Below are 13,403 nucleotides of genomic sequence, written 5' to 3'. Positions count from 1 at the left end.
TATTCGTAAGAGTTAAATTATTGTGGTGCAATATTGCAATGTTAGTAAAAAACCACAACATCACTCAAAGTTTTTCATTGAATTACTTTGGTTCTCTCATAGTATACTTTTGCCTTTGCTCAAGTTGCGCTTTTGACCAAACTCTTTTCCAACACCACCTGCCAAAGCGTACTTGCAGATAGGACCCAAGGGAGTAGCCAGAAAATTAAAATACCCCACACACACTTCGACCCATGCTGCGAATGCCATTGGGTGAGTAATGCGAGTAAGACCTACCCACCCTAAATAAGATCCCTTCACCCACCTCTGTCCATCTATCTCTCCTTTTAGTCTTTCATGCATCCATCCATCTATCCATCTTTTCATGCTTCCATCCATCCATACTTTCACTATTCCATCTATCCTTCCTTTGCCATTCTCTCTATCCATCCTTTCATAATTACTTTTCCATCCACCCTTCTATCCTTCCACTCACACTTCCAACCATTCATCAATCCTTTTCCCATCCATTCATCCACATTTTTTTTCATCCATGCGTCGTTTATCCTCCATTTTATCAATTCACCCATCCACCTAGACTTCCATTAATTCATCCACCCATTCAGCCAGTCTTTCATTGTTCCAGCCATTCTTTCTTTCACCCACCCATGCAAATGATGGATTACTTTCATCAGTGCTTTTACACGTGAATCAATCCTTCCATTATTTTCATCCTTCTTGTCATTTTCTTTCTTCTTTTCATGTGTCCTCCCATTCACTCTTCCTTCCAGCCCACTCTCTCACTCTTTCTCTCTCTTTTTCTCATCATTTAACCTCCTGGGCTTCCTTTACTATTATAAGATTTGCATCCATGAAATCTCTTATGGTTTTTCCTTACTTTATTTTTTAATAGCTTTTCTCTGCAGAGTTGCAGACAGAGCAGGCGCATAAATAATTATTAGTGCCAGCACCAAGCCTGGTTAAGCTGTGAACTCGGGGTAGGGGCAGTCATGACACCACTGCTAGAACACATGTGTGACAGTTGCGGTTTCTTCGCTAAAGTGGAGGAGCGTCGCCCCACTGCCAGGAATCAGCAAAAGAAAGGAAAAAATAAAATGATAATAATGTAATGTTTTTATCTTTTTTTTTTGCCCTCCTGCTGCGGCAGCATTTATGAGGGGGTGGGGCTGCAGAGCAGGGGAGGAGTGGTAGAACATTCCTGTGCACAATGACTGTTTGGACGGCCGTCTCAGGCCGCCCAACAAAGTCATGTGCACTACCCTCTTCTCCATGCAGGCAGCATTACAGCCTTCATGGAGAACATGCCAACCCTTCCAGCCCCTGGCTAAGCAACGTGTCATGGCACTCAGACCAATCACAACACTGCATTGCAGCTTGGTGATGAGCTGCGGGGAGCGTGGGAGCCCCGGTGCTTCCTGCTTCCCCACAAGAAGCCAGGAAGAAGACGGGACGGGACACAGGAGAAGAGCGGCGGGAGGTACGTTTTTGTTACCCGAGTCCCCCCTGCCCCGCCCAGCTTCGCCCCCACCCGTCCCACTGCTGCTACTATCAAGTGTAATGGGGTAACCCTGTGAACCTCAGAACCTGGGCGGGTAATTAAACAAACAACAGTGGTTCGGTCAGAAAATACGATTCAAATCAACGTAGTACTTAATACATAAATATATTCACAGTATCCCATGAAGGATACAAGCAATCATTCCACACTGACCACAAAATTAGAAAAATAAGTCTTTAGTATTCACATTTTTTCAAACGTTTTGTTTCTGCAATGAATCAAAATATGCTGTCCAATGTACATGAAATACATAGGCTGTGAATACATAAAGTGTCTAGGTCGTGACTGGTGACTGAGTGATTATAAGTGACAAAACATAAATACATAAAACAAAAACTTCTTCGAATATCCAATGTAAGGCACAATAGTCAACAGAGCCTTGAATTATTTCTTTTGTTCAGTGGGACTTTGTGCTGACTGGTATATGCCATAGAACGTCGACGTTTCAACCCTGGGGACGATGTGCTGATTTATGCGCATCTAAAGCGGGTCTTCATCAGGACTGGAGGCGGTTGCACAGCCTTATTCTGAGGTGTATGATTTCTCTGGTCTTCTAATGTTGATGGTGCATGTCAGCCGACAAGCACCTTGGGTACTCCCTGGTTCTTATTAATCCATGGTGGTTATTCTGCACCAGCCGGTGCAACGTGTTTAACTGTCTGTGGCGCCTTGGCAATTGCTCTAGTACGCAGCAGAGGACGTCTGATTCCTTCGTTTCTGCAGAATAAGGCTGTCCAACCGCCTCCAGTCCTGATGAAGACCCAACCGGGAATGTGGGAGTGAACATAAATCGGATGCCTGGTTGGAATCAGCACAAGACCGTCCTCTCATAAATATCCACTTCCTACAAATACAGAGGCATTTGTGTAACACCTTAAACTTCTGACCTGCAAGTGTTTCCAGTGCTGAAAGTCCCAGACATTGAACCAATCGCTTAACAGGCTAGTTTTCAGCTCCTTAAATCTACTCTGCCAAATGGGTTTGGGAACACTCCTTTTTTTCTGCCAAGGTGCCACTCCAGAACCATGCCCTTACTACCAAATTGGCTTGGGCTGCTAAATTGCTCGCTCCCCTAGATGCTGAGAACTTCACTTATTTCTGTGATGCTTACCCAGGTACCTACCTGGGCAATGTTGCCCTAGGGACTGGGAGTTACATTGTGTGATTATTTGTACTTACCTGGGCAATGTTGCCCTAGGGACTGGGAGTTACATTGTGTGATTATTTGTACTTCTTTTCAGTAGCTACCCAGCCACTGCAATCGCCACCAATCTTTGTTTCCGCAATAGCAGACAACATAAAACACAATACATTTGTTATACAGAAATAAAAGATGAAAAATAGGATTAAAATGCGCCCACAATGACAATCTATAAAACAATAATTCATCAAATGAAGCTTGGTTCTATATATGACTGGCAAACACTATTTCTTCTATTTAATTCTGAATAAACTGGCATTTGTTATTGCTCAGCATAACTGTCTCTATCCTTCATTCGCTATCCATTCAGCCATCCACCACCCAGCTTCCATCCACACAGCCATCATCCATTCACCACACAGCATCCATACACGCACCCATACAGCCATCCATCCGCTACCCATTCATCACACAGCATCCATCCACACACCCAGCCATTCATCCACCCATCTACCCATACACCCATCAACCCATGCATCCGCCATCCACCACACAGCATTCATCCACCCATCCATGCGTCATCCACCCACCATCCACCCATGCATCCATACATCCATCCATTCATCCATCCGCCATCCATTCATCCATCCACCCACCCACCACACAGCATCCATCTACCCATACACCCATCCATGCATCCTACCCAGCACCCATCCATGCATCCATTGTTATGTTCTGTTTTTGTAAACTTCTTTCTCAGTACGTCTCAGCCCATTTCCCGTTTCTGTTATGAAATATATAAAATAATAACAACATTATCATTCGCCCGTTTCTGTTATGTTCTGTTATGGCAAGGAAAAGCACATTTACTTTTGCGATGTAAAGGCATTTTAACATCGCATGCGCTGTAATTGCATGCAATGTCAATGCCATCGCGCCTTTGTTGCATGCGGACTAATAGGCTGTGATGTGACCGACCATGCGATGTAAAAGTCGCGGTGCGATAGCACCGCGATGTATTTACATAAATGTCATGGGTGTTTCCCTCTGGGATGAGTGAGAAGGCCAGGAATCCTTTTTGGTGATCTGGGATGTATAGTTTGATCAAAAGGCATGTGAGAAGTTGTTTACCATGCACAAGGAGTAACACATTGTATATGTTTAAAGAAACTTCTATAATTCCTGGAATTCTCAAGAGGTCCAGGGCAGAAATTAGGGCTGGATTTTTGCTGATCATTTTCTCAAAAAGCATGTTCAGGAAGGTATGCTTTGGTACCTGTGGACCATTTTTCTAAATGGCTGGAGGTGAAAATTGTGGATTGTGTAAATTCTGTTCCCGTTCTGGAATTTTTGAGTGATGTTTACATTGGAATATGGCTGTTCAAAAAAGGTTGTAGAATTATAGAACTATGCCTCATTCTGCTACAGGTGTTACTCTATTTTGCTTGCTAAAACGAAGAGCACCATATTCTAGGGTGTATCCTGGTTGTATGAAGTGTAATGAGGTAGCTGGATGTACTTTAGATGAAAGTTGGATGGTGTGTGAGAGTGAATGAGTACATTTGAGAAGAGTTATCAAGTAAAACATGAAAGAATATCGATCTGTAAAACGTGCTGTCAATGTCAAGGTTGATGATTGGGCTGGTAACAAAGGGGAAAGTGTTTGGTCACCTCCATTCAAAGTTTGCTAGGTAAAAGAAATACGGCTGAATTGCAGGGAGGAGATGTTTGAAATGTACGGAAGTTGACTAGATGTCATTCTGCAGAAGTACAGCAGTTTTGTGCTGAATAATTTATTCTTCTTGTATTGTATGATGTTTGTCTTTTGTGCCATTAATGCTATCATCTGTTCTTTTCATTTTACTGTATGCACAAAAGAGATATGTTGTGTTTGGAAGCTTTTTATGAAGAGGAGGTTTGAAACGTTGGAATGGAAGGTTGCGGAAGAGGGGGGGTTCTGGGCAGTGGCAGTTGCTGCTGAATGGGACAGCTGAAGAATGCTTGTTATGAGCTTAATACATCTACCTTCATTCCTGAGGTATTGAAGTCCTACAGGGCTAGTTGTAGCTCTGGTGGCGCCCTGTGAGACAATGTTTGTTGGCGCCCCACTATGACCACCTCTGCCACAGATTCCCTCACTACACCTATTTTACAGTGCCCCTCAAAAGTCTACACAACCACTGTTTTAGATTCCTTTAGTTTTATAGCGCCCCTCATGCCATTGTAAGGTGTCAGAGCACTTTAAATCACACACACATTGCACAGACAATCATACATGTGTAAATCAGTGTAAATGAAATGTTACACGAGACAGAGGACTATAAGGTGTAGGAGTCACATGTCATCCATACTGTTATGCAGTATAGCTTAAGAGTCCCTGGTCTAGAAAAGCACAAATTCAGAATTCAAAACTTTACATCATTGTTAGAGACTCTCTTTAATAATAAAACATTATTTCTACCCAAATTAACCGTTTTTGGAAGATTAGGATAATGAAAGACTGGGCAAATAGACACATAGGTCTAATCTATACCATGCAGTTTGCATGCAGCTCTCGGATGACAGTTTATAGCTCACTGTTGCATATTAAGATTTTAACGTATAAACTGCAAGTAACAAAAGAATCTCTCTGACAAAAGCAGTAACCCACCGACCTATTTATATTATATGCACTTTGTGATCTGCATAATACACGTTATTTGCAGCAGGCATATAAACCCTCTGCGCTACCTTATGATGAGTCAAAACTTCCACTAGACAAAAGGCTGGTCTCTCTCCAGGAAGAACATTAATCACCAGAGTTATCTACACATTTTTATTGATGCCTGAAAATTGCTGGAGGCAAAAAATGTGCCAGCAGGTTCATTTAAAGCTATAATATACTGGTAAACATGGCGCCCCCACCCTAAGTCAGCGCCCGGTGTGGTGGCACTGATCGCACCAGGGTTGGATTGGGATTAAAAATCGTCCCAGGCACACAAAAAAAGTGGTCCACATTTGCATATTGCCTTTTGGCAAAACACTGCTTTGGGGAAGTTTTATAGAAAGAAGGGGAGGAGGGGTCTCTGGCAGAGGCATGTTTTCTTAACTTTACTTAGATAAAAAAAATGCTCTGATTAGTTCACACTTGTGAAACACACCCGAAAACTAGCGAGGCCACTTCTGCTCAGGCCCACTACCCCCACTCTATCTGCACACATTAATGAGCCTGCCCAGCGAGAGAAAGGAAGTGACACCTCTGCCCATTGATAAAAGGGAGGTAATAGATGCCCATCTGCCTCCAGAAAGGCCACGTAGGCACCCACTGGGCCGCTAGCGGCATCTGAACACCCCAGTCACACCCCAAATCGCCCCCCAGGCTGCCCAAAAAAGCATCCCACAGCTGGAACTCGGATACCGGCCCCTCGGCCATTGCCTGAGTGCCCACCTTACCAATAAGACCCTGGATCGCACCCCCGTAGAGCAGGCCCTGAAGTCTTATTACAAATCACGTGCCTCAAAAAAGTATCGCATGCGAAACTAACTCTGTAAATTTAGTCTGCTGTCATTATCTGTGAAGTACTATGTAGAAATGTGCACACCAGCAGGATTTAATCGAAAAACACAACAATGGTTATATATGAGCCTATTAGGACATATTAGGCTTTTCACAATAAAAAAGGTTATGTCTACAGGCTTTGTCAAGTCATTTGTAATGACTGATGCACTATTACTGGGTTACATAAGCTGCTTTACCACATTTCTGTAAGTGGGGTTTATCGATAAAAACTGTGATAATCAAGATACCATATATTTTTGCCACTGAAGCGCTTTACCATTGTAGGGCATATGCTGCGAGATATTTATAGTGGAAACCTGCATATATTTTACACTGCGTTAAAATGTTTGCCTTTGAAATAAAGCAGACTGAAGTTGGTGTATTTTTCAATTGGAAAAAAGCCAGAAGTACCAAATACTGCCTGAAATTTGCTTAGTGCTTTGTTTGTTTTGCAAGAGGCAAAAGTCTTGAACGACATGCATACTCTTCTTAGTTAATTGTATTCTTTCTTTTCCTGTTGTCACACGTCAAGTTACGGCATTTGAACGTATTTTGTACCACTAACAAATGTTTTTCTGATATTTTTTGTTTCAGACGAAAACTCAAGATGCAAGCTGGTTTCTTCAAAGTATGTTTTGTGGTGATTACGGCCATTGTCAACCACCCTCTTCTTTTCCCAAAAGACAATGCGACTCTACCAGAGCAAGATGATAACATCATTCAAAAGATGAAGGAGCATGAAGAAAATCTGAAAATGGAGCAACTGCGCCTCGAGCAGGAGATGATTGCAGACCAAGAGCAAAAGGAAGCCTCCCTGGAGCAAGAGGAAAACTTGAAAGATGAGGGCCTAGCCTCAAATTTCTGGACTGCAGTGTCCATGATCATTTTCTTGTTGATTGAGATCTGGAGGCAAGATTATCTAGATGAACATTCGCAGGAGCCCATCTTAGAGGAAGATGACTCACACATACTTGGGAACATGTTTGAGGGAGTGACCCTCCCAAATAAAGCAGTGCTTGCCAGCTTTTACGAACAGTGCATTCGCGGGGCATCCAACGATGCTGGCAGGACACGTGAATTTGTTGAAGGGTTTGCAGATGACCTTTTGGAAGCACTGAGAAGTGTGTGTAACCGTGATGCAGACATGGAAGTGGAGGACAGCATAGGTATTGGTAGCATGTATGAAAACTGGCGTGTGAACAAACCCTTAATTTGTGACTTGATCGTGCCTTTTTCTCCTCCAGAACCGTACCATTTCCAGTCACAAATCTGGGGCTCTGAAATATCAATCCCACCAGACAAACAAGGCTATGGGAAGATTAAAGTTTGCCGACCTGATGAAGGAGGGACAGGGTGTATCTGTGACAAGACCAAGCTTGGAGAAGACATGCTCTGTCTTCTACACAGCAAAAACAATGTGGCAAAGATGAACCGTGAAATGGAGGATTTGCTCTGCTGCAAAAATACTCAGTATCTGGACACAGATCAAGTCATGAAATGGTTCCAGATTGCAGTAACCAAAGCATGGAATAAGATTTCCCGAAAGTATGATTTTGACCTCACTTTTAGCCATTTAGATGCACCTGGAGCTCTAAAAATAAAGCTTCGCTCTGGAAAATGCATTACATTCAACCTTTCTCCGGTGGTGCAATATGAAGATTCAGATGTCTATTTTATGTCCCACGTTTCGGGCAGCAGTATGCTGGATGACACCTCCTCCAGCATTTACTGGTTTCTGTCCTTTGCAGTCTATGAGAGGCGATTCCTGAAAGATATTGCCAAAAGGCTGCCTGAGAATTCATGTCACCTCAGCTGTCTACAGATAGCAACATTCCTCCATGGAAAGCAATGCAGTCTAACCGGACAGAGTGGGCTGACGAACTACCATCTGAAGACGGTGTTGATGCACCTACTCCTTGCTCGGCCCTATGCCGACTGGGACTTTGACCATTTGGATGCCAGGCTACGCGATATGCTGAACTACCTGAAGAAATGCCTGCAAGAGAAGAAGCTACACCATTTCCTCATTGGAAACCCAAAGATCCCAGAGACAACCCAGCTTCCAGAAGTATTCCGCCTTGCCGAACCTCTGAACTTATTCCGCCCATTTGTGTTGCACAGAGATCTTTACAAGAAGACGGTGGACATGTTTAATGAGATGCTGAAGAATGCCACAGTGTTGATCAATGAGTACACACTACACATTCCTGCAGAACACACACACATCATCAATAAAGTGTCATAGGACCAAGAGACTATTCCTGCAGAAAATCCAAGATGCTCATTGCCTGCTACCATATTTGCATTCAGTGAATGCCGAGAGAGACACTTGTTATTCAAGCTTCGCCGTGCATTTATCAATGCAGTTCAAATTAACGCTTGCATATGTTCATTATGTCATTATGCAGCAGAAAGCACCCATGATCCTTTGAACCCTTTTTAGTACTGCTGTCATCAATATGTGTTTATGATTAATGTCCTCCGAAGCTATTGGTAATAGTGGCAACGTAGACAACAATTCCCTCTCAGTACAAACATAATTGGAAGAAATTAGTAATCAGGACTCTGGTGACATGATCAGCATTCAGCATTGTCGTTTAGACGGAGCCTCTGCTCTTTAGCGTTTGCAGTCCTGGATGTCAGTAAGCCAAAAAGTTATTTATTTAGACTCTAGTCTATAAACATTCCCATAAATACATCCTGAAATCATACACAGATAAAAAAGTGGCAGTGTTGGATGAGCATATCTGCTATAATTGACATTATCATTCAGAAAGCCTTCATGACAGCATGAGACAGACACCGTCAGTGAACTGAACTTATTTTTAACTCTTTTTATCCTTATATTCCACACATTTACTCTTCCTTTTTGAACTGGCCGTCTGGTCTTCATGACATCCAAACAAACGTAGTGGATGTGCTTTATCTGCCAGGAAGCTAAATATATATAAGACTGAAAGCCAAATAGCCAAACTTGGTTGACCATCGGTACCTTAAGGTGCTTACATTTTATTTCAGGCTCAGTGGACTGACTCACTTCTTTTATCACACCAAGGGCAATATTATTGAAAGTGCACAAAGTGTGCAACCGGCGGGTTCACCGGTTTTGCACCCCTGGGCACTTTGGTGTTATGGTAGGACCTTCAGATGCACTAGTGCACATTTAGCACAATCTCAAGGGAGTGTTCTTTCATTTGTAGGGTGGCATGGCACCATATGAAGCAGGGAAACCTTTACCTGCAAACATTTTTCATATTATAGACACCAACACAGAGGCATAGAGTCGGTTGGGTGATGCACTGACTGTGCTCCACATAAAGGTGACACACAGCCAAAGTGCCACCTGAGGGCACCACTTGAAAAGGAATAATAGGAGCCTGAAGGAGAACTCGGACATTCCACTGCAGGTGGGTGCAATCACTGACTGCACCCGCCTGTAGCTGAATTTTCGCCCCCTTTGAAATGCAGGCCAGTTCCCACTTGCAGAGGGAAAGGTGGACCAACGGCTTCAAACGCTGCTCCATCTTTGACATATGCACTGTTCCCAGTACAGGCAAAGATGTGTGCCTGTCCTGGGAAAAGCACATCTGCTGTTACACGGCGCATTGAGTTAAATGTGTGCCATGGCACAGGGTGGGCAGTGCACGCTCTCCATAATACAACTACGGATGTAGACTCTCTGCAAGCCTCAGTGCCACATATTCCATTCCAACAAACTTGATTCAGCCTTTCATCCATCAGAGTTAAAAGAAAGGAGTGCAGATTTAGACTGAATTGTGCTAAATGAATAGACTCGTTATTGTGCAGAGGGCTTTTGCTAAGAGTTGTAAAATGACTAGAATGGTTGCAAAGTCTAAGACACATACTATGGTGGCCCCTGCGAATCATTTATTTATTTCCCCCAGGTAATAAACAGAGACCGACAACCTCCATGATTTGGGAGCTGCACTGACCCAACAGTGTAATCAATGACTGAGGAAGGTTATGAAACTTTCTGTTCAAAGTTTCAGCTGATAGCAGGTGACATTCAGGGGTCACTGTATGTTCCACTAAGGGACCAGCCCAGTCACCCACAGAACTAACGCCAGCCAGGAAGAGCCAACCAGGCCAACCAGACAGAGTCCTCACCATGGACAAACATGGGTTACAACTTCAAGACAAACGTCCTCAAAATGTACCCCAAGATGCATTCCTGGTCTATACCACTAAAGAATGGCTCACTCAGTGCACCAAGGCAACCATGATGCTGCCTGCCAGGCCATCCAGAATGCCCCAAAAATAAATAGGCACTTATTTTGTAATTGCATTTGCTGTGATTGAGAAGTTGTAGAGTTCATGATGTTGGGAAGCTTAACAGTAGCAAGAACTAGAGACTGTAACCAGCACTTAATTTGTAAAAACAAAAAACAAAACATTGCTTTAAAGAAGTCAGGCTGTCCCACCACGACTCCATACGAGTGGATCACACTTTCACAGTACTGAGCTTCCCTTTTACAAGTTATTTTTTATTTATTTGTGTTAGTCAAATTAGTTTAAATGAATCAAACCAACATTGAAATTGCCAAGGGGTGTTTGGGGGTAAAGCTAACATAATATTCTCAGTGGTGCATGTTCACAGGAGTGCACTTTAATGTATATGTGTCCAATTCTAGAGAAATTATTATGAAAGCGAGTTTTTCCCAAAACGATGTACTGAAAAGGAGATACAATGAGACGTATTCAAAACTCTTTGTCCCTGTGTTTTGATAGCAGGATAATTTTGCTAGAATTTTTTTTACCAATAAAGGAAGATGTTTGTGATGTTTAAAGCACATATGTGCCATCCTGTTGTCACTACAGTGCACTTGAGCGAAAGTTATACGAGGTTTGTGTATTTTTGCTGGAAATGAGAATTATTGTGTATTCTTATTATTCTTCATACATGCCAGATTTTCCTAAGTGGTTTCCACTTTAGAACCTTAATTGTGATTGCCTGATCACAGCAGCAGCAGACGAATTGTGGGTTCGATGCATTGTGCTCTCAGTACTTTACAGCATGTAGGTCATTCTTTCCACCTTAAACTTGCAAACTCCCACCAGGATTATTTTCCATTTTTAAGGTCCATGGCAGGGAAATGTTTGAAGATGGAGGCAAGCCCCTGCCTCTGATGGCCATCTTCTTCCTTGCTGATATTGCTCCTTAGCATGAGGCATTTCCAATAACAGCTTTCATTGGGTGCTTTGTGATGTTACTGGGAGAAGATTAACTTTAAAAGGCAAATGGTTGAGTGCAAATAAGTGTATTCACTCCTCATGACCTAAACATTTAAAAAAATGGTTCATCGGAGGGCAAGCGGAGGCAATACATTTTGGTTGGAAAATCCCCTTTCTTCATATGGAAGTTCATATTCTGGATCTTATATTGCAGTCAATGATAAGAGTTTTTCTCCATTACAATTGGATCATTGTTGATTTTGTATTGCGCAGTCATTGCCCAGGATGGTTTGTCATTCACTATTGCGATTAATTGGTGACATGCTTACAGATCTTCCAAATTGGAAGAAGGAAAAAAACGAGGAAAACAGATTCTCTGTGAATAAGCCGAAGCCCATAGAACGAATGGTGCATAACGAGAGTCAAAGCATAACGTATGCTGATAACAGCGGCTTAACTTAAGCGTCATTTTTGTTCAAAGAGTGGCAGTTGCAATTAATAGAATAAAGAAATGCACTGCCTGCAGAAACAAACTCTGTCCTCAGTGAGGTTGTTGTAAATGCATTACCTCCTCGTTAGTCTTCCTCGCCACATGACTAACAAAGTGAGCTTCAGCTCCACACCAGAACCCTCCAAAGCAAAAAAAGAGTCAGCCTCCCATGCCTCCCATCCCTTACCAATATGGCCGACCCATCACACCCATGACCTCTATAAGAGGCAGGCCGGCCCAACCCATCAGCCTGTTTTTTTAGTTCTGCACGTCATTACTCTCCGGATGCGTCTTCAGGTAAGTGGTTCCTGCTGTAGCAGGAGCGTGGGTCCTTGGTCGGTGGTCCTGCTCTAGCGGACTCTGGGGCTTTTTGGACTTTCCCCCCTTCCTTCCTCCGGTCTCTTTGAGGCCGGGTAGGCTCTGCCTTAGCGGGCCAAGGGTCAAGAGGGGGGGCGGGCGGGTTGGTCTGGGGCTCTGCTGTTTCTGAGCCCTTCTGGCCCCTCGCCTCGCACTGCTTGTAACTGTTTGTTACTGCCGGCACCAGTATCTGCAAGGGGCCTGTGTTTGACCTCCTGGTCATGGGTTCTAATCCCGGGTCCCCTTCCATCTCATGTGTGCCGCTGTTTTGCGTAACAATATGCATATGTTTTTAAACGCCTTGGGTGATACGTGTGCTTTGCAGCTGTTGGCCGGATGCACATATTATATGCGACCCTGTCTTTGCCTGGATCGGGCGCATTTTTATGCACAATCTGTTTTATGCTTCCTAGCCTGCTTGGTTCAGGTACGGCGGCGTTTCCCCGTTTTGTCCCTGCCATTTGGGGGGTTTAGGGTGGCGGCCCGTTCCATAGAAATAAAGGCCGCTCCGCCAGATTCCTGCATTACTGCGCTCCACGGGCCTGGCCTCCGTACGGCCTTCACTGTTGACCCCTGTCGAGCTCACCTTCTGCCGTCCGGGCGGGTGCGGTCCTTGGACAGTCCTCTCTTCCGCGGCTGTGTCGATTCCGGTCAGAGTCCTTCTTCCTGCGTTTTCCAGCCTGGGCGGCTGTGGCGTTCTGCTCCTCCCCCGGGGCTCCGGTGGGCGGGACCGGTTCCCTCTGGCTTCGCTCAGTGGTGCGGCAGTATTCGCATTTTCCTGTGGATCTCGCATGGGCCTATGGGGATAAAGTGTCCTAAGGTGATATTGTTTTCGTATGTGCATTTGTGTTTTACATTGTGTATGTTGGGACGCTTGTGATCCGGCCGCCTTATGTTTGCCCTGGCAGCAGGCTCGGACTACTGTGGGGCTCTTTTTTATTTTTTTCTTGTTAATCCGCCCCTATCACGGTTCCCCTACTGACGTTCTTACTCCCATGTGGTGCTGGTACTGACACTCTAATGTGTGTTTGCCTTTTGTTACTTGTGTTGGTTGGGGGGGGGGTCATTGGTCTTGGTCTCCCTCCCGGTTTTCCTGGGTTGTTCCTGTTGTCTGGTCTCGGAACTT

At 44.0% G+C, this 13,403-nt stretch overlaps 1 protein-coding gene across 3 annotated transcripts in view; it reads left to right on the top strand.

The window, feature by feature from the left end:
• ITPRIP (inositol 1,4,5-trisphosphate receptor interacting protein) overlaps positions 1–11,048 on the top strand; it is a 160,367-nt gene extending 149,319 nt beyond the window's left edge. For all 3 annotated transcript variants that reach the window (XM_078643739.1, XM_078643740.1, XM_078643741.1), the window contains one exon: positions 6,832–11,048. In XM_078643739.1, the coding sequence (XP_078499865.1) occupies positions 6,845–8,482 (1,638 nt within the window). In that variant the 5' untranslated portion in view covers positions 6,832–6,844 and the 3' untranslated portion in view covers positions 8,483–11,048. The remainder of the gene's footprint in view (positions 1–6,831) is intronic.
• Positions 11,049–13,403: the final 2,355 nt, after the last annotated feature.

Source organism: Lissotriton helveticus, chromosome 5_1 (assembly GCF_964261635.1).
Source record: "Lissotriton helveticus chromosome 5_1, aLisHel1.1, whole genome shotgun sequence".
In the NCBI taxonomy this organism is placed as follows: domain Eukaryota; kingdom Metazoa; phylum Chordata; class Amphibia; order Caudata; family Salamandridae; genus Lissotriton; species Lissotriton helveticus.
The sequence above is the reverse complement of the archived record's forward strand: the minus strand, read 5'-3'. Positions and strand labels throughout refer to the sequence as shown.